Genomic DNA, 20,576 nt, shown 5'->3' with positions numbered 1-20,576 from the left:
ATTAGGTGGCCCAGCCAGAATGCCCTAAATTGGGCCCTGGATTTCGATCATTAGAGTATACAGCCTGCACTCTCTTACCTTCACCAGCAGTGACATGGTAGCTTGTCCTGTAATGTAGCACCAATGCAGATTGGGCAGATGATGTTGAGCTTCTGAGCTGGTTCCTTCCTCACACAGTAAACAGAAGCAACAAGGCCCAATTTCTACGTATTGTATTCTTGCACCATTGTTAATTAAAATAGAAAAAGTTGCAGATTCCAATTTGGGGTTGGTAAGCAGGGAATAGCCAGAGGCACGAGAATGAAATTATTTATCCTAGGCTGCTCCGGGAAGCAAGAAAGGATATTGTTAAGCCACTGGTGAGGATATTTGCCCCCTCACTCTCCACAAGAGCCGTACCGGAGGATTGGAAGGAGGCAAATGTTGTTACTCTTTTCAAGAAGGGTAATAGGGAAACCCTGGCAATTACAGATCAGTCAGTCTTACGTTTGTGGTCAGCAAAGTTTTGGAAAGAATTCTGAGGGATAGGATTTATGACTATTTGGCAAAGCATAATGTGATTAAGGGCAGTCAGCATGGATTTGTGAGGGGCAGATCATGCCTCACAAATCTGATTAATTTCTTTGAGGAGGTGTCAAGACAGGTTGACGACAGTCGAGCAGTGGATGTGGTGTATATGGACTTCAGCAAGGCATTTGATAGGGATCCCCTTGGTAGGCTCATTCATAAAGTCAGGAAGTGTGGGATACAGTGAGATTCGGCTGTCTGGATTCAGAATTGGCTGGCTGACAGAAGGCAGAGAGTGGTTGTAGATGGAAATTATTCTGCCTGGAGGACAGTATTGAGTGGGGTCCCACAGGGCTCTGTTCTTGGGCCTCTGCTCTTTGTAGTTTTTATAAATGACTTGGATGAGGAGGTTGAGGGGTGGGTTAGTAAATTTGCAGATGACACAAAGGTTGGAGGTGTCGTCGATAGTATAAAGGGCTACTGCAGGCTGCAGCGTGACATAGACAGGATGCAGAGCTGGGCTGAGAAATGGCAGATGGAGTTCAACCTGGATAAATGTGAAGTGATGCATTTTGGAAGGTCGAACTCGAATGCTGAATATAGGATTAAAGACAGGATTCTTGGCAGTGTGGAGGAACAGCGGGATCTTGGTGTGCAAGTACATAGATCCCTCAAAGTTGCCACCCAAGTGGATAGGGTTGTTAAGAAAGCATATGGTGTTTTGGCTTTCATTAACAGGGGGCTCTAGTTTAAGGGCCGCGAGGTTTTGCTGCAGCTCTACAAGTCCGTGGTGAGACCACACTTGGAATATTGTGTCCAGTTCTGTTCGCCCTACTATAGGAAAGATACAGAAACTTTGGAGAGGGTGCAAAGAAGGTGTACCAGGATGCTGCCTGGACTGAGGGCTTGCCTTATGAAGAAAAGTTGAATAAGCTCAGACTTTTCTCTCTGGAGAGAAGGAGGAAGAGAGGAGACCTGATCGAGGTGTACAAAATAATGAGAGGAATAGATAGAGTCAATAGCCAGAGACTTTTCCCCAGGGCAGAATTGACTGGTACGAGAAGTCAGTTTGAAGATATTAGGAGGAAGGTATAAAGGAGATGTCAGAGGTAGGTTATTTATGCAAAGAGTTGTGAATATGTTGCCAGCTGAGATGTGGAAGCGAAGTCATTGGGGACATTTAAGCGACTGCTGGACATGCACATGGATAGCAGTGAGTTGAGGGGTGCATAGGTTAAGTTACTATATTTTAATTTAGGATTAAATCTCGGCACAACATCGTGGGCCAAAGGGCCTGTTCTGTGCTGTACTTTTCTATGTCCTATTCCAACAGGAGTTGTGGGGAATCAGAGGACTGGTGCACCTTCGGGTGTGTCATTAATCCACAGTCTTTTTTGCCAAGAATCTCCTGAAAATTGATACTAATAGGAGCATCAAGGCAGTGGATACCATACAACCCTGACAGGCAGTGTAAATATTTTGCACAACATTTGCTTGATGATACTTCAGAATTGTCCTTCCAAAGCAAACCTCTCCACTTCAGGGTACCTACTTCTGCACTCCAGGAATTGATTCCAGACCAGCGCTAATACTCCCTTCAAAGGTCTACAGAATTTTCAGGCTAGGTAGCTTGTGAACACAACCCAGAAATCAAAAGGCTCGACATGTAGAGCAGTAACCAAAAATGTAATCCTAAAATCCACCTTATTTACTCAGTATCTATTGATGAAGTCTGTGTTTCTCTGTAGATATTATCAGGAGCAATTTAATAATTTTATCTATTGCTCTAATCATCTGAGATATCTGATCAACGATATTTAATTCACTTGACTTCACACCAATAGAATATTACATAGTCATGCACTGAAAAATGAATAGCAATTTGTCAAATCCCTGGCTGTGAAACATTGCAGTGATTTTGGGACAAACGTCATAGTTCACAAATCCTCTTTCTACAACTTCTCTCTAAACCAAGGGAGAACCTTCTGCTCCAGAACAATCTTGAACACAGTGACTGATCCAAGTTGAGGTGGTTTTAAGGCTTCAGTTGTATAGATGTGAATGACCTGGTCTTTCTGGTGGGGAAAGAAAGAGAACCTGAAATGAGAGCTAGTTCAGTCAGGAGCACCTCTTCAACAGTGGAGCCAGGAATACAGAACTCTTGTTCACACAAATTAATACAGGGTTAACTGGAGCTTTCATAACTCAGGTCACTAGATTTTTATCTGTTTAAGACGTCGAGATAAGGAACAAGGGCAAATAATTAAATTGAGGTGCAGATCAGCTGTAGTGGAGCAAACAAGGGTAACTCATTGGCCTACTCCTCCCTCTTCTCCTGTGCTGTGGTCTGGGGTCTTCATCTGCACATTGCCAAATGAAGGCAGTAGTAATGTTGTCAGGTGAACCATCTCCAGATCTAAAGACTAACTCCATTTTTTAAAATATCTTCCCCAGGATATCGTGGATACACATCCAGGGCTAACGTTTTTAAAGGATGCACCAGAATTCCATTCACGCTACATTACCACGGTAAGATCAGGTTGGAGAGGTAGCATGTAATAATCATAGGCTTCAAGCTGGGACCCCCTACACCGGAGGGAAGTCCGTGTGGGAATCTGGACTCCCAGGATCTTCAGGCATCTCTCTCTCTCTCAATTATCTTCTCAAATTTCTTAAACTTATTTCTGTTCCCATATCTCGATTAAAAAATAGTTTTCAACAATGGTAATGCTTTGATATCTTTGGATACTGGACACTAATCTTCTGAAAAAGTGGCAGTGTTTGTAGTGGATTATCCCTCTATCTCCATACAGGAAGGTTTTGGAATCAACCACTAGAACAGACAGCTGTGAAATAGTTCCTGCATGCTGAAGTCTAGCTGATGGGTTTTTTAAAAACTTCTCCTGTCACTTTACAATACAGTTAGTTGATATTTTGGAAACAACCTGGCGTGAGTATCCATGACATTTTTCAGAGAAATTTGAAAGGAATATTAATGATTCAATGAGGAGATATTAGTCAGGAATAGCTTCTCAAGCATTTTTGCGTGTGTGGACTTTTAAGGGTGGACAGTCCTCATGCATTTACTGATGGGCTACTCAGTTTTAGTGTGTGAACTTCAACACAGTAGTTCAAGTAGTTTTCCATCACTTTGTGACCCTTGTTCGCAAACTTGGTGAAAATGACGATATAGTGATGCTGGCACTTTTAAATCTGTTTCTGTGACATCTGCAGGAATTTTTATGAGAGTAGTCCCAAGTGCCCTCAAGATAGCAAAACTGGAACATTGCCAGTGTCAGGAACACTTGACCCTCTCGTGCCTGGAAAGAGAGAGAGTTTGTGGGTTGAGATTCACACTTCCAATATGTGTGTCTCCTGTCCAAAGACACAGCCATTTTAATTTTAAAAATGGGCAATAGTTTATTTTCGTTTGGTTGACACATTGCCATGAGTGTAAGTTCAGTCTCTCATTGTGGATCCAAAAGAAAACGCACTAGTGGTACAAATTCAAACAGCAACTCAACAGGATCCCAGTTTTCACTAGACTGCCCACGTTATGCCCTTGATCAGGGGAGGTTGTAGAAAGGTAACAGCAAAATAGAAAACCATTCAGCCCATTTGGTTTCTGCAGGCCCTCTGCAAGAGCATTTCAAGTTTTGGACACCTGCTCTTTCCATGTCGCCCTGTATTTTTCTTTCCTTTCATGCCCTTGTCTGTTTCCCCGAGAAGCAATACATTCTGAATCATGACCGGTATGGTGGCTCAGTGGTTAGCACTGCTGCCTCACAGCGCCAGGGACCCAGGTTTGATTCCAGCCTTGGATGACTGTCTGTGTGGAGTTTGCACATTCTCTCCGTGTCTGCGTGGCTTTCCTCCGGGTGCTCCGGTTTCCTCCCACAGTCCAAAGATGTGCCGGTCAGGTGAATTGGCCATGCTAAATTGCCCATAGTGTTAGGTGCATTAGTTGGAGGAAATGGGTCTGGGTGGGTTGCTCTTCGGAGGGTCGGACTTGTTGGACTGAAGGGCCTGTTTCTGCATTGTAGGGAATCTAATGTAATCTCTCTTGCTGCCTAAAGAGGTTTTCCTACATATCGCTATTACATTACTTCTCAGTTCTGAAGACAAGTCGTATTGGTCTCAAAATATTATTCTGTTTCTCTCTCCAGGGATGCTTCCAGACCTGCTGAATTTCTCCAGCTTATTTTAAAAATTTCTTCATATTACCTTTAACTCTTTTGCTAATCTATGTTCTCTGATTCTCAACACTTCCACCAAGCAAAACAGTTTCTCTCTATCTACTTTATCCAGATGCACATGATTTTGAACACAAGTATCAAACTTCCTTTCAACATTCTCTGCTCTAAGGAGAGCAACTCAGGAATGTCTGATCTACCAATGAATCTTCATCCTTTGGGATAATTCTCTTAAATCTCTGCTTCACACTCTGAAAGCCTTCATGTTTTTTTCTAATGTGTGCTACCCAGAATTAAACACAATAGTCCAGTTGTGGCCAGTTTAATGTTTTTTCACAGGATGCTTACATCTGTGGGCCCGGAAGAAGAGAGAGAAGATATTTACCCATAATAGGTACACACAGTCAAAGTTAAATGCAACAGTTGAATAGAGTCCTGTATTAATTATTGCACTACAGAAAGTCACTTAGTCACAGGTGGTAGAGAGAGATAACCAATATTATTTTTCCGTACTATTATTCTGATTATTTTCCATGACATTTCCTAAATCAGTAAAATATTTTGCTGCATCTTGAGTATATTGGGATTCGATAATTTATCACGAGTTCAAGACATATATTGTTTAAACTAACATTGTTCCTAAGTAATCTACCCTTCCAAGATTCTCTGAAGGTTAAAAATTAAATTTCGTCCAATCCCTGCCTCCCATAAATAATAATCCTTTGTTGAACTGTCCATTTGGTCTGCACTCTGTCTCTGTTCAACTTTTATACAGATAACTATTGCTGATGAATGCAGGTCACATTAATGGCATTAACTCAAGTATAACTAGTTATGAATTGCCATTGCCAAATCTTATTTCCCATCCACTTTAACTTAGTTACTACACAGTGCTATTGTGGAGTACCATTTGTAGTGAATATCTTTGGAGGCATATCGGAGTGGGGGAGGAGGGAAGGTAACTGACACATTTCAGTTTAATTCAAGAAGATTTCTGAACCAAGCTCAGAAGATTTCACATTTGGCCAGAGTGAATCAGAAGTTGGGACTTTTACACTTTTTTTAACCTTATGCTTCACTGCTAAATGGCCCAATAGTTTCCACTTCTTGATTATAGGTCAAAGTTATCACTGCAGATTTTTAACTTGCCCCTCTCAATAATGCAGGCCATAAGGAGTTGACCACACAGCTTTTGGAAATAGTGAATGCCTGTTTCTCACTTTTTCTCTCTCTCTCTCTCTTTGTTTTTCTCGCCCTTACGTGGATTTGTAGCAGCAAGACTAATTAAAAATTGTTTCTTTATCCACTGTATTGTTTCCCCCAAATGTTAAAGATGCTTCCAAATATCCAGTAATATGTAAATAAATGCACCTCGGTGACACAACAAAGCAATCCCAGTCGTAGAAAGGAGGAAGGATTTTAAATTCCTGGCATCAAAAAAAGAGATCCGCATGACTAGACCCAAAAAAGAAAAGGACTGACAACAGTAACCAGTTGTGTATGCATGAGTAAGTGGCAAGGATTTCTAAATTATCATGTCATGGAAAGAGTGAGAGTGCTTGAAGGTGATCTCTATCCTGTGACTCTCCATATTAGGTACGTAGTTTGTCATTTGGTTTCTTGATGTGTGAATAATGTTAATCCCTCTGTTTGTTAACAAGTCATAGTGAGGTGATTTAAAATAGAATGGTAATTTCTCCTTGGAGGCCACACATATTGAATGACGCGTGAGGTTGGCAAGACTATGCTGTCAGTTTTATAGGACATCTGTCTATAAACTGTGGCATGTAACCATGCTGCCAATTTGCCCTTTCACTTATTTCCTGGTAATAGGATCTGTCTGATTTGTATATGGTTTTATCATGAGGTTGATTTATGGTTTACCTACTGTTTACTTCCATAGGTTATACAGAGAATATTCTACACAGTCAACAGATCCTGGTCTGGCAAGATAACTCTGACAGAGCTGAGGAAGAGCAACTTCCTACAAGTATGTACATCCTCTGCCAAAGGCCACAGAAATCAGTCATGATTTATCTCAGACTGTCCAACATGCTGTTAATAGTAGAGGTCAGAAACAAAAATTATGAGTTGAGCGCGTCAAATTCTACCAATGTATTTAAGGATTTCATGGCAAAGGAGATGTAGAAATACACAATTTTCTTCGAAAAGACACCTCCAATGGCATTAGCAAATTCTTTGAATTAAAAATTAATTCGACATTTATTTTATCAACTCTAATCCTTTCATTGACTAAATGCAACTGTCCTGAGCATGGACCCAGCTACATTTATCCAAACATGGTAGTAATATTAATTAAAACTTATTAAACTAAAATAAAAAAGACAAAACCAAACTCAAGGATATCATTCTAATGTTGCAATTTACCTAGTTATATTTTGACAATGCAGCGGTTCTGACAACTTGCAGCTTTAAATCTTTCATCCTATTCCTAACTTGCTACGTGGGTCATGAAGAACATGTTCCTCAATATTAAGTTACCTTTTGCAACTTCTGCGTGGTTGCAATTAGAATCATTATAGCCTTATACTTATAAAGGCTCTCACTACCGAAGTCAGCACTGGATATGCATCTTTACTGTCCACATTCTTCTTTTCTATTCTTACACGCAGTGGCGTGTGAGGAAGTCAAAACACGTACTTGCATCTCTTTTCATAGCTAGGTTTTTTCTGGGAGAGGGTCTCCAGCATGCTACCAGAGTCTGTCACTTGAGGTTGTCACTCCACATCAAGTATAGCTGGCAGGAGACGTTCACACACACTTCCTGTGAAAGGCATATCAAAAAAATGTATAGGTTGGTAGTCAAAACTGTTTAGCCAGTTACAAGCATACCTTCCATGGTCATCAAATCCTTGAGTGGAACTTGAACACAGATTCTGACTCAGTAGTACCTACTACTCCTCAAAGCCACTGCCTTATCTAATAATAGTGTGGGATAATTGAGTTTTAAGATCTTAATGCACTCTGACAATTCAGATTCTCTATGTTGGGTGAGAGTCTGCAGTAACAGTGAATCTCATGGCCAGTCCTGTTAGTTGGAATTGTTCACAGAGATTTTGATTTTAAAACTTGCTTGTCACAAACCTCCTGATGTGAGCTGACAAGAGAGGTAGCAGTGGAATCTTAGCAAACAACAGAATGACTACTGTTGTCCGGAATTTTATCAGGCAATGGGAGCGGCTCTGAAAGCGGGGTGGGGTAGGAGATGCAGATTTTCAGATTGTCACAGTAGCGTCCACTTCCAAGAAAATTGTTCAGAGGCGAAGGCTAAACGGCCACCTGCCCACCAGATATAGATTGTGAATTACAAGCAATAAAGTTCCCTTTCCACAGGCAAGTGACAATGCTGCTGGAATCTTGGCACCAGTGGATGGGTCCATCACTGAAGAGGATGCCACTCAGATTCCTGGAGGTGGTCCTCTGGTGAGAATTTAGAATCTGTGAGGTCCCCTTAAACAGCACCCCATCTTTCCCCTGACTGCTGGAGCTCAAGGTACCAGATGCTACAGAGGTGCCCATTCTCTGTCGCAATCCACACTGACAGCTTGGCAGCAATGGCCATACGTACTTCAATTTTTCAATCCTTCGGGGGCACCTCCATATTGAGGTGTGGCTGCCAACTGAGTACTGCCTCAGGCATTCCAATTGGTTTTCCCAGTTATATTGCTTGCTCATGCCCCTCATTGGACAGAACCCCCAGATCTGTTAATTGACTACCTCCAGGAAGATCATTGCAGGCAGGTGAACCTCAGGCACCATCAGGGTCCTGACCCACATTTAACGACCAAAGTGGTGAGATTCTGCTTCAGTCAAGTCTCTTCACCTCTTGGTCTTCTAAACGCCAGCAGTTACAAGCCTAGTTTATCTAACTCCCTCATAATCAATCCACTCATTCCAAGTAATAGTCTGGTAAACCTGCTCTGAGTTGCATTTGTATGTTTCCTTTAATAAGAAGTACACAGAACTCCAGATAGAGTCTCCCCGTTACCCTGTACAACTGAAGAATATCCTGCCTAATTTTGTGTTAAATTCTCCTCATAATAAATGATAACATTCTGTAAGCTTTCTGAATTATTTGTGGTACCTGCATACGAATCCTTTGCAGTTTCTCTGAGATATCCTCTGAGCTTTGCAATCTTTCACTGTTTAGATGAAATGTCCTTTCTATTCTTCCCTCCAAGGTGGACAGTTTCACATTTTTCGACATTATACTCCATTTGCTAGATCTTTGTCCACTTGCATAACCTAACTATATCTTTATGCTCCTTTGTGTCCTCGTCACAACTTACTTTTCTACCTATCTTTGTGTCTTCAACAAATTTGACAACAGTACCTTCCATCCCTTTATCCAAATCATTTATTTAAATTTCAAACAGTTAATGTCCCAGCACTAACCCTTGTGGCACACCACTTATTATGTGTTGCCAGGTTGAAAAATATGCCTACCCTCTGCTTGTGGTTTTGGTTAGCAAACCAATCTATTATTTATGGCAATATGTCAACCACCTGATGAAGGAGCAGCGCTCCAAAAGCTAGTGTTTCCAAATAAATCTGTTGGACTATAAGCTGGTGTTGTGTGATTTTTAACTTTGTCCACCCCAGTCCAACACCTGCACCTCCAAGTCATGCCAATATGATACACCCTACACCGTGGAATTTTATTTTCCACAATGACCTTTGATGAGACACGAGGATATTCTGGAAATCTATACACCGTAAACTTACTGGTTACCTTTCATCTCCAACACATGTGACTTCCTCAAAGAGCTTCAATAGATTTGATAAACGTGAATTCCCCTTCACAAAACCGTATTGACTGATTATCTTGAACTTAATTTAGTGGTCCTGCTATAACTTGTTTAATAATAGCTTCTAACACTTTTCTTGTACAGATGTTAAAACTAATTGGCTGGTAGTTTCCTGCTTTTTTTGTCATCCCTCATTTTTTACTACAGAAGTAAGTTTTGCCTGCTTCTAATTTAATAGGGAGTTTTGGAAAATTAAAACCAATGCATCAACTATCCCATGAGTCACTTATTTTGCAATTTGAAAATGAAGTCTGAGGACTCAATCATTTATCAGCTTGCAGCTCTAATAGTTTACTCTGTATCACTGACCTGCTGATTGTAATTTATTGAGTTCCTCCTTTTCTTCCATGTCTTGATGTATAGCTGCTTCTTGGATCCGCAGTATTGAAGACTGATGCAAAATAGCTCTTCAATTCATCTGTCAATTCTTTGCCCCATAATCAATTTTCTAGATTCAAATTTTATAGGATCAATGCTCACTTTGTTTACTCCTTCTCTGTAAAATATTTATATAAACTCTTAAGATCAGATTTTATATTTCTGGCTTGCTTTCCTTTGTTTTCTATTTTTTAATCTGTTAACTTGTTACTCATGCTTTGCTTTATCGCCCTGTTCAGTTTTCGGAACTGCACAGTTATATGTTTTTTTTAATTTAAGTCTTATATTAACCTTTTTAGGTAACCATGGATTGTAGATCGGTTCCCTTTGAATTTTTCCATCTTGCTGTGAGGTAGCTAGTCTGTATATTCAGAAAAATCCACTTCATTGTCAACCACTGCATCCTATTGATCTATACTTTAACCTAGTTTGCCAATTCACTATAGTCAGCTGTGCTTTCATTGTTATCTTTGAAGAAATAAGCTGAATTCATTTCGGCGAAATACAAATTGTGCTGGGTTTTTCAGAGGGTTTTTTCATCATACAGCATGAAAATCTGGTCGTCTTTATCTTACCAAAATTGCTTCATTAACTACATAGCTTATCCCCATCATACCATTTCATCCAATTATTGCCCCATCTTACCCCGTGCCATTCCCAGGATAATGTGCCACTATCATTATAATCTGCAGTTAGGCAGAATTGCAAACTGGAGATGCTGGAGATTAGAGTCAAGATTAGAGTGGTGCTGGAAAAGCACAGCAGGTCAGGCAGCATCCGAAGAGCAGGAAAATCAACGTTTCGAGCAAAGCCCTTCATCACGAATGAGTCTGGGACCCTCAGGAGTGGAGAGATAAATGGGAGGTGGGTGGGTCTAGGGAGAAGGTAGCTGAGAATGCAATAGGTGGATGGAGGTTGGGGTAAGGCTGATAGGTCAGAGAGGAAGGTGGAGAGGATAGATGGGAAGGAAGATTGACAGGTGGGACAGTGTTGACTTGGAAGGTTGGACCTGGGGTAAAGTGGAGGGAGGAGAAATGAGGAAACTGGTGAAGTCCACATTGATGCCCTGGGGTTGAAGAGTCCCGAGGCGGAAGATGAGGTGTGTTTCCTCCAGCCGTCGGATGGTGAGGGAATGACGATGGAGGAGGCCCAGGACCTGCCTGTCCTCTGCAGAGTAGGAGAGGGAGTTGAAATGTTCGGCCATGGGGCAGTGTGGTTGATTGGTGCAGGTGTCCCAGAGATGTTCTCTGAAGCGCTCTGCGAGAAGGCACATAGAGGAGACCAATGTTGAGGAGACCGAATCGGGAACAACGGATACAATAAATAACGTGTGGAAGTGCAGGTGAAACTTCGATGGGACCTTGGACAGAGGTGAGGGGGGAGGTGTGGGCTCAGGTTTTAGCAATTTCTGCAGTGGCAGGGGAAGATGCCAGGAGGGGAGGATTGGTTGTTAGGAGGCATGGACCTGACCAGGTAGTCGCGGAGGGAGCGGTCTTTACAGAAGGTGGATACGGTGGGGAGGGAAATATATCCCTGGAGGTGGGGTCCATTTGTAGGTGGTGGAAATGTTCGTGGATAATGCAGTTTATGCAGAGGCTGGTGGGGTGGAAGGTGAGGACCGGGGGGTTCTGTCCTTATTGCGGTTGGAGGGGTGGGGTTTGAAGGCAGAGGTGCGGGACGTGGATGACATGCATTGGAGGGCATCTTCAACCAGATGGGATGGGAAATTGCGTTCTTTAAAGAAGGAAGCCATCTGGTGTGTTCTGTGGTGGGACTGGTCCTCCAGGGAGCAGATGCAGCAGAGGCAGAGGAATTGGGAATATGGGATGGCATTTTTGCAGGAGATAGGGTGGGAGGAGGTGTAATCCAGGTAGCTGTGAGAGTCGGGTTTGCAGAAAATGTCAGTGTTGTGTCGCTCATCATTGATGGAAATGGAGAGGTCCTGGAAGGGTAGGGAAGTGTCAAAAATGGTCCAGATGAATTTAAGGTTGGGGTAGAATGTGTCGGTGAAGTTGGAGCACGAGGTGGCACCAATGCAGTCATCAATGTAGCGGAGAAAAAGGTGGGGAGTGGTGCCAGTGTAACCCTGGAAGATGGACTGTTCTATGTAGCCGACAAAGAGACAGGCATAACCGGGGGCCTTCCGCCTCGGCATCTTTCAAACCCATGGCATCAATGTGGACTTTGTCAGTTTCCTCATTTCTCCTCCCCTCACCTTACCGCAGTGCCAACCTTTCAGCTCAGCACTGCCCTTATGACCTGTCCCACCTGTCAATCTTCCTTCCCACCTATCAGCTCCACCCTCCTGTCCGACCTATCACCTTTACCCCCACCTCCATCCACCTATTGCATTTTCAGCTACCTTCTCCCTAGCCCCATTCCCCCCCTCCCATTTATCTCTCCACCTCCAAGTCTCCCAGTCTCATTCCTGATGAAGGGCTTTTGCTCAAAACATCGATTTTCCTGCTCCTCGGATATTCTGCAATTGACTGGCATTCCTGATGCTGGTGCCACCTTTAAAAGGCCAATATAAGTACCTGCACAAGTGCTGTCAGTCTGGAATTGCCTTGCATGGTTCAGTAAATTTGGCTTGGGCAATATTATCAAGGGAAATTTGGCAGCCCATTTGGTTGGAAGGGACCTGGGGGTCCTACTGAATGGAATGGTACGCAGGACCAGGTGGAGGTCTTGACACCAGACCATGTCAGTCTGGTCTAAGTTTGCCATCTTAGACAGTGCAGCTTCAGTCACCTGGAAAAATGCACAGCAACATACTGATTGACCTTCTCCACTCTGCCAATATAAGTCCCACCTCATCATCTCTCCTATATGTCAAACTAACACTCTATCTCTACTAGTATACCCACCTCATATTCTGTTACTCTCAATATTGCCTGCAATATCTTCCCTCACCTGCTGTCACCCATCTCAGCCCCAACATCACAAACCCTGCATGTGCTCTGCACTGGCTACTCACGCACTCAGTGCACCTACCCATCTGACCCAACAGCAATAACTTTGTCACCTAGTTTTATTGGCGTTGCTCTTTTTTCACGAGGAGAACAACCCACAATGGGCAGAAAGAGTCAGGGTGGGTGGCAGGATGCACAATATTTAGCTCCTATCCTCTTATGTGGAGAATCTTACATATATTGGAAAGGCAAGGGCTGGTTAGGGATAGTCAACATGGCTTTGTACATGGGAAATCATATCTCACAAACTTGATTAAGTTTTTTGAAAAAGTAACAAAGAGGATTGATGCGGGCAGAGTGGTGGACGTGACCTATATGGACTTCAGTAAGGCATTCAACAAGATTCCCAATGGGAGACTGGTTCAAGGTTCGATCTCATGGAATACAGGGGGAGCTAGCCATTTAGATACAGAACTGACTCAAAGGTAGAAGACAGAGGGGGGTGGTGGAGGTTTGTTTTTCAGACTGGAGGCCTGTAACCAGTAGATTGCCACAAGGATCGGTGCTGGGTCCACTATTTTTCATCATTTATATAAATGATTTGGATGTGAGCATAAGAGGTATAGTTAATAACTTTGCAGACAACACCAAAATTCGAGGTGTAGTGGACAGCGAAGAAGGTTACCTCAGATTACAATGGGATCTTGATCAGATGGGCCAATGGGCTAAAAAGTGGCACATTGAGTTTAATTTAGATAAATGTGAAGGGCTGCATTTTGGGAAAGCAAATCTTAGCAGGACTTATACACTTAATGGTAAAGTCCCAACAAAGAGATCTCAGAGTGCAGGTTCATAGCTCCTTAAAAGTAGAATTGTAGGTAGAAAGGATAGTGAAGAAAGCGTTTGGTATGCTTTCCTTTATTGGTCAGAGTATTGAGTACAGGAGTTGGGAGGTCATGTTGCAGCTGTACAGGACAATGGTTAGGCCACAGTTGGAATATTGTGTGCAATTCTGGTCTTCCTAACGGAAAGATGTTGTGAAGCTAAAAAGGGTTCAGAAAAGATTTACAAGTGTGTTGCCAGGGTAGGAGAATTTGAGCTAGAGGGGGAGGTTGAACAGGCTGGGGCTGTTTTCCCTGGAATGTCGGAGACTGAGGGGGTGACCTTATAAAGGTTTATAAAATCATGTGGAGCATGGATAGGATAAATAGACAAAGTCTTTTCCCTGGGTTAGGGGAGTCCAGAACTAGAGGACATAGGTTTAGGGTGAGAGGGGAAAGATATAAAAGATATAACTGGTAACTTTTCCACGCAGAAGGTGATATGTGTATGGAATGAGCTGCCAGAGGAAGTAGTGGAGGCTAGTACAATTGCAACATTTAAAAGGCATCTGGACAAGAATGTGAATAGGAAGGGTTTGAAGGGATATGGGCGGGTGCTGCAGGTGGGACTAGATTGTGTTGGGATATCTGGTCAGCATGGACAGGTTGGACCAAAGGGTCTGTTTCCATGCTGTACATCTCTATGACTCTATCCTGACTTTGACTGCTCTGAACAACTGACTGACCATGTCCAAACCACTGGAATGGTATCAGATGCTTCCCTTGACTTACTATTCCAGGACACCCTGACCAATGACCATTTCCTTTCATTTGACTGAGTACTACTGACAACCATGGCAAGCTTCCTGACTTTACATCTGCCCTAGAAGACACAGCAATACAGCAGTACTATGAGCTTGACATTCCTGGCTGAGGGGCAAAATACAAAAGGCAAGGCCGGATGCTGTGAGTATCCAGGTAGGCTCAGAATAAGTGAGTGCTAAGCAAGCCAGTGAACACCTGTTCAATTTAGATACAGCCTGTACCACTCCCAAGAGTTGGTATACATCCGTGAGTGTGCAGTGTCTTTGCTACAGTGCATTAATGATAATAAACAATATACAATAGGTGCAGGAGTAGGCCATTCTGCCCTTCGAGCCTGCACCACCATTCAATATGATCATGGCTGATCATCTTTAATCAGTATCCTGTTCCTGCCTTATCTCCACAACCCTTGATTCCACTATCCTTGAGAGCTCTATCCAACTCTTTCTTAAATGAATCCAGAGACTGGGCCTCCACTGCCCTCTGGGGCAGAGCATTCCACACAGCCACCACTGTCTGGGTGAAGAAGTTTCTCCTCATCTCTGTCCTAAATGGTCTACCCCGTATTTTTAAGCTGTGTCCTCTGGTTTGGCACTCACCCATCAGCGGAAACATGTTTCCTGCCTCCAGAGTGTCCAATCCTTTAATAATCTTATATGTCTCAATCAGATCCCCTCTCAGTCTACTAAACTCAAGGATATACAAGCCCAGTCACTCCAGTCTTTCAGCGTAAGGTAGTCCCACCATTCCAGGAATTGACCTCGTGAACCTACGCTGCACTCCCTCAATAGCCAGAATGTCTTTCCTCAAATTTGGAGACCAGAACTGCACACAATACTCCAGGTGTGGTCTCACCAGGCCCTGTACAGCTGCAGAAGAACCTCTTTGCTTCTATACTCAATCCCTCTTGTTATGAAGACCAGCATGCTATTAGCCTTCTTCACTACCTGCTGTACCTGCATGCTTACCTTCATTGACTGGTGTACAAGAATACCCACATCTCTTTGTACTGCCCCTTTACCTAAATTGATTCCATTTAGGTAGTAATCTCCCTTCCTGTTCTTGCTACCAAAGTGGATAACCATACATTTATCCACATTAAACTGCATCTGCCATGCATCTGACCACTCACCTAACATGTCCAGGTCACCCTGGAATCTCCTAACATTCTCCTCACATTTCACCCTGCCACCCAGCTTAGTATCATCAGCAAATTGATACTAATCAATTACTAATACCATCTTCTATATCATTAATATATATTGTAAAAAGCTGCGGACCCAGCACTGATCCCTGCGGTACCCCACTGGTCACTGCCTGCCATTCCGAAATGGAGCCGTTTATCACTACTCTTTGTTTCCTATCAGCCAACCAATTTTCAATCCAATCTAGTTCTTTGCCCCCAATACCATGCGCCCTAATTTTGTTCACTAACCTCCTATGTGGGACTTTATCAAAAGCTTTCTGAAAGTCCAGGTACACTACATCTACTGGATCTCCCTCGTCCATCTTCAGAGTTACATCCTCAAAACATTCCAGAAGATTAGTCAAGCATGATTTCCCCTTCATAAATCCATGCTGACTCTGACCTATCCTGTTACTACTATCCAGATGTGTCGTAATTTCATCCTTTATAATCTTTCCCACCACTGAGGTCAGACTAACTGGTCTATAATTTCCTGCTTTCTCTCTCCCACCTTTCTTAAAAAATGGTACAACATTTGCCACCCTCCAATCCGCAGGAACTGATCCCAAATCTATCGAACTCTGGAAAATAATCACCAACGCATCCACGATTTCTCGAGCCACCTCCTTCAGTACCCTGGAATGTAGACCATCAGGCCCCAGGGACTTATTAACCTTCAGACCTAACAGTCTCTCCAACACCAATTCCTGGCAAATACAAATTCCCTTCAGTTCAGGTCCTTCAGCCACTGTTACCTCAGGGAGATTGCTTGTGTCTTCCGCAGTGAACACAGATCTGAAGTACCAATTCAATTCTTCTGCCATTTCTTTGTTCCCCGTAATATATTCCCCTGTTTCTGTCTTCAAGGGCCCAATTTTAGTCTTAACCATTTTTTTGCCTTTCACACACCTAAAAAAGCTTTTACTATCCTCCTTTATATTTTGGCCAGATTACCTTTGTACCTCATTTTTTCTCTGCGTATTTTCTTCTTAGTAATCCTCTGTTGTTCTTTAAAAGCTTCCCAGTTCTCTGTTTTCCCACTTATCTTTGCTATGTTATACTTTTTCTCTTATAACTTTATATGTTTCTTAACTTCCCTCGTCAGCCACGGCCACTCATGCCTCCTCCTAGGATCTTTTTTCCTTTTGGAATGAACTGATCCTGCATCTTCTGCATTATACACAGAAATATCTGCCATTGTTCCTCCACTGTCATCCCTGCTAAGGTATTGCACCATTGAACTTTGGCCAGCTTCTCCCTCATAGCTCCATAGTTCCCTTTATTCAACTGAAATATTGTCACTTCCGATTGTACCCTCTTCCTCTCAAATTGCAGATTGAAGCTTATTGTATTCTGGTCATTACTTCCCAATGGCTCCTTCACTTCGAGGTCCCTGATCAATTCTGGTTCGTTGCACAATACCAGATCCAGAATTGCCTTCTCCCTGGTCGGCTCCAGCACCAGCTGTTCAAAGAATCCATCTCGGAGGCACTCCACAAAGTCTCTTTCTTGAGGTCCAATACCATCCTGATTTTCCCAGTCTGCCTGCATGTTAAAATCCCCCATAACAACTGTAGTAACATCTTTGCAACAGGCCAATTTCAGCTCCTGATTCAACTTACACCCGACATCCAGACTACTGTTTGGGGGCCTGTAGATAACTCCCAAGAGAGTCTTTTTACCCTTAGAATTTCTCAGCTCTATCCACACTGACTCTACATCCCCTGATTCTAGGTCCCCCCACGCAAGGGACTGAATATCATCCCTTAGCAATATGGCCACCCCACCCCCTCTGCCCGTCAGTCTGTACTTACGATAGCATGTGTAGCCTTGAGTATTCATTTCCCAGGCCCTGTTCACTTGAAGCCACGTCTCAGTTATCCCCACAATATCGTATCTGCCAATTTCCAAAAGAGCCTCAAGCTCATCCATCTTATTTCTAATGCTTCGTGCATTCATGTATAGTATTTTTAATTTGTTACTGCCCTCACCCTTCCCATCAACTCCTATTTCACTCAACCTTACAGCATGATCCCTTTCTGAGTTTTCTGCCTCATTGATACAGTTGTCTTTCTTGACTTCCCTTGTTCTAACTTTCCCTTCAATTTCCTTCTTAAACATCCAGTTTGTCCCCTCCCCCCCCCACTACTTAGTTTAAACGCAGCTGTGTTGCAGTAGCAAACCTGCCTGCCAGAATGCTGGTCCCTAACCTATTAAGGTGCAAACCGTCTCTCTTGTATAATTTATGCTTACCACAAAACATACCCCAGTGATCCAAGAATTTAAATCCTTGCTTCTTGCACCAGTTCCCCAGCCACACGTTCAAGTCCATTATCTCCCTGTTTCTGGCCTCACCAGCCCGAGGAACTGGAAGCAAACCGGAGATAACCACCCTGGACGTCCTGCTTTCCAGCCTTCTTCCTAGTTCTCCGAAGTCCCGCTGTAGTATGTTCCACCTCTTCTTCCTGACATCACTTGTGCTGACATGTACCACCACCTCTGGCTCTTCACCTTCATCCTTGAGGATTTCCTGCACTCTGTCTGTGATGTCTTTAACCCTGGCACCAGGAAGGCAACGCACCATCCTTAAGTCCCGCCTGCTGCCACAAAAACTCCGGTCAGTTCCTCTCACTATGGAGTCCCCATTACCATGGCTCAGTGCAATAGTTGGCAATGTACTCTCCAGTGTAGCATTGAAATGCACAAGCATAATGTAAGTAGGCTGGAGATATACAACAAGGGTTCTTAGAGACTATTTAGATGCCATTATCCCGTGGATATGCCATGAGTTGTTGGCGCCCGGAGGTCAATGCAGATGGCCTTTGGTACCTTCTTTGACTTCCATGTAAAGAATTCCCAATGTTCAGCTTGTTCGGTGTATTTGGTAAGATAGAAAGCTGAAAATTAACGAGGTGAGTTGCAGCATTACTAAGGCACTTTACAAGCTTTAATCCTCCTTAGTTGGCAATGCAACCGCTGCACCGTGCCAAACTTGGCAAGCTGCCTAAAAGACATAATGATTTGCTCCCAACATCAGGATCGGCCTTGCTGGACCTATGTGATTCTGTTGAGAGTATGGTGCTGGAAAAGCACAGCAGGTCAGGCAGCATCTGAGAAGCAACACAATTGACATTTCGGGCATAAGACCTTCAGGAATTCCTGATGAAGGATTTATGCCCAAAACATCAATTCTCCTGCTCGGATGCTGCCTGACCTGCTGTGCTTTTCCAGCACCACACTCCCGACTCTGAGCCCCAGCATCTGCAGTCCTCACTTTCTCCTTGTGTGATTCTGTCAGTGATCTCACCATTGGTGCTTTCTACTTTCTAACAATTATTAATCATCACTTCTTGATTTCCTCAGACTCTCGCCCTTTTGGAGGAAGAAGATGATATAAACCAAATTACAGACTACTTTTCCTATGAACATTTCTATGTTATTTACTGTAAGTTCTGGGAACTAGACACTGACCATGACCTCTTCATTGACCAGAAGGACTTGGCCAGACACAATGACCATGGTGAGTTACTCTAAAAATGACGTGCCAATATGTTTTCTGTACATTTTATTTTTCCTGTAATGTTATGTATGTTATTGTGCTATTATTATCCTATGTTTCTCATTGAGAAATATTTTAACCGATTCAGTTAAGTATTGCAATTTTAATTTTTAAAATTTATTTGGCTCACCTTTTTCTCTGCACCCAACATGAACACAACCCATCAGACTCTCACTTGGGATCATTCCTTGTTTCTGAGTCCAGATAGTAGATGGCAACATGCCAGAATTTGCAAGTAACATCAAAATGAACGTCAAGAGCTTCTTTCAATACATAAAAAGAAAGAGAGAAGCCAAAGTGAACATAGGCCCCTTAGAGAACAAGGCTGTAGAAATAATAATGGAGAACCAGGAAATGGCAGAGGAGTTGAATGAATACTTTGCATCAGTCTTCACATAGAAGATATTAACAGTATTTCAAAATAACGAAATAATCAAGGGGCGAAAGAAGGATAACAAGTAAACAAAATAACTATCATTAAAGAAAAAGTGCTAGGGAAACTAGTGGTACTAAAAATTGATGGGTTGCCTGGACCTGATGGCATGCATCCTAGGATATGAAGCAAAGTTGCTGTGGAAATAGTGGATACTCCGATACTAATCTTGCACAATCTTTAGATTCGGGAAGAATCCCAGAGGATCAGAAAACTGCCTCGATTTAAAAAGAAAAGAAATTTAAAACAATAATTACCCATGGTCTACTTAGTTTGACATCTGTTGTTGGGAAAATGTTAGAATCTGTTATAATGAATGTAATAGCAGACCATTTCAAAATGCATAATATGGTAACACAGAGTCAGCATGGCTTCATGAAGAGATAGTTGTGCCCGACAAATTTACTAGAATTTTTCGAGGAGGTAGCATGCAGGATAGATAGAAAGCACTGAATGTAATACATTTGGATTTTTGTTTGATAAGGTACCACACATGATTAAGATAAGAACTCATGACATTGGAGGTAGTAAATTAGCATGGATAGGGGATGGCGAACTAATAGAAGACAGAGTTGGGATAAAGGGGATAACTTCGGAATGGCAACCTGTAACTAATGGTGTGCTACAGGGATCAGTACTGGGACCACAATTATTTACAGTATGTATTCATGATTTGGATGACGAAAGTGAATGTACTATGGCCAGGTTTGCAGATGGCAAAAAAATAGGTGGGAAGACAAGTGGTAATGATGGCACATAGATTCTGCAGAGAGATAAGCAATTTAAGCAGTGGACAAGAATTTGGCAGATGGAATCTAATGTGGGAAAATCTGAAGAATGAAAGAGCTGAATATTATTTAAATAAAGAAAAACTACAGAAGGCTACAGAAGAGGCGTCTTTGGGAGTTCACATCAGAGAATCACAAAAAGCTG

General features: G+C 42.7%; 1 protein-coding gene across 2 annotated transcripts in view; it reads left to right on the top strand.

Moving 5' to 3' along the window:
• LOC122555793 (serine/threonine-protein phosphatase 2A regulatory subunit B'' subunit alpha) overlaps positions 1–20,576 on the top strand; it is a 183,455-nt gene that overhangs the window by 136,026 nt on the left and 26,853 nt on the right. For both annotated transcript variants that reach the window (XM_087993750.1, XM_043701935.2), the window contains exons 5-7: positions 2,962–3,036; positions 6,604–6,690; positions 19,015–19,171. In XM_087993750.1, the coding sequence (XP_087849876.1) occupies positions 2,962–3,036; positions 6,604–6,690; positions 19,015–19,171 (319 nt within the window). The remainder of the gene's footprint in view (positions 1–2,961; positions 3,037–6,603; positions 6,691–19,014; positions 19,172–20,576) is intronic.

Source organism: Chiloscyllium plagiosum, unplaced genomic scaffold, assembly GCF_037043375.1.
Source record: "Chiloscyllium plagiosum isolate Xiang-an unplaced genomic scaffold, Cpla_swu_hap1 HiC_scaffold_13, whole genome shotgun sequence".
Lineage (NCBI taxonomy): Eukaryota > Metazoa > Chordata > Chondrichthyes > Orectolobiformes > Hemiscylliidae > Chiloscyllium > Chiloscyllium plagiosum.
The sequence above is the reverse complement of the archived record's forward strand: the minus strand, read 5'-3'. Positions and strand labels throughout refer to the sequence as shown.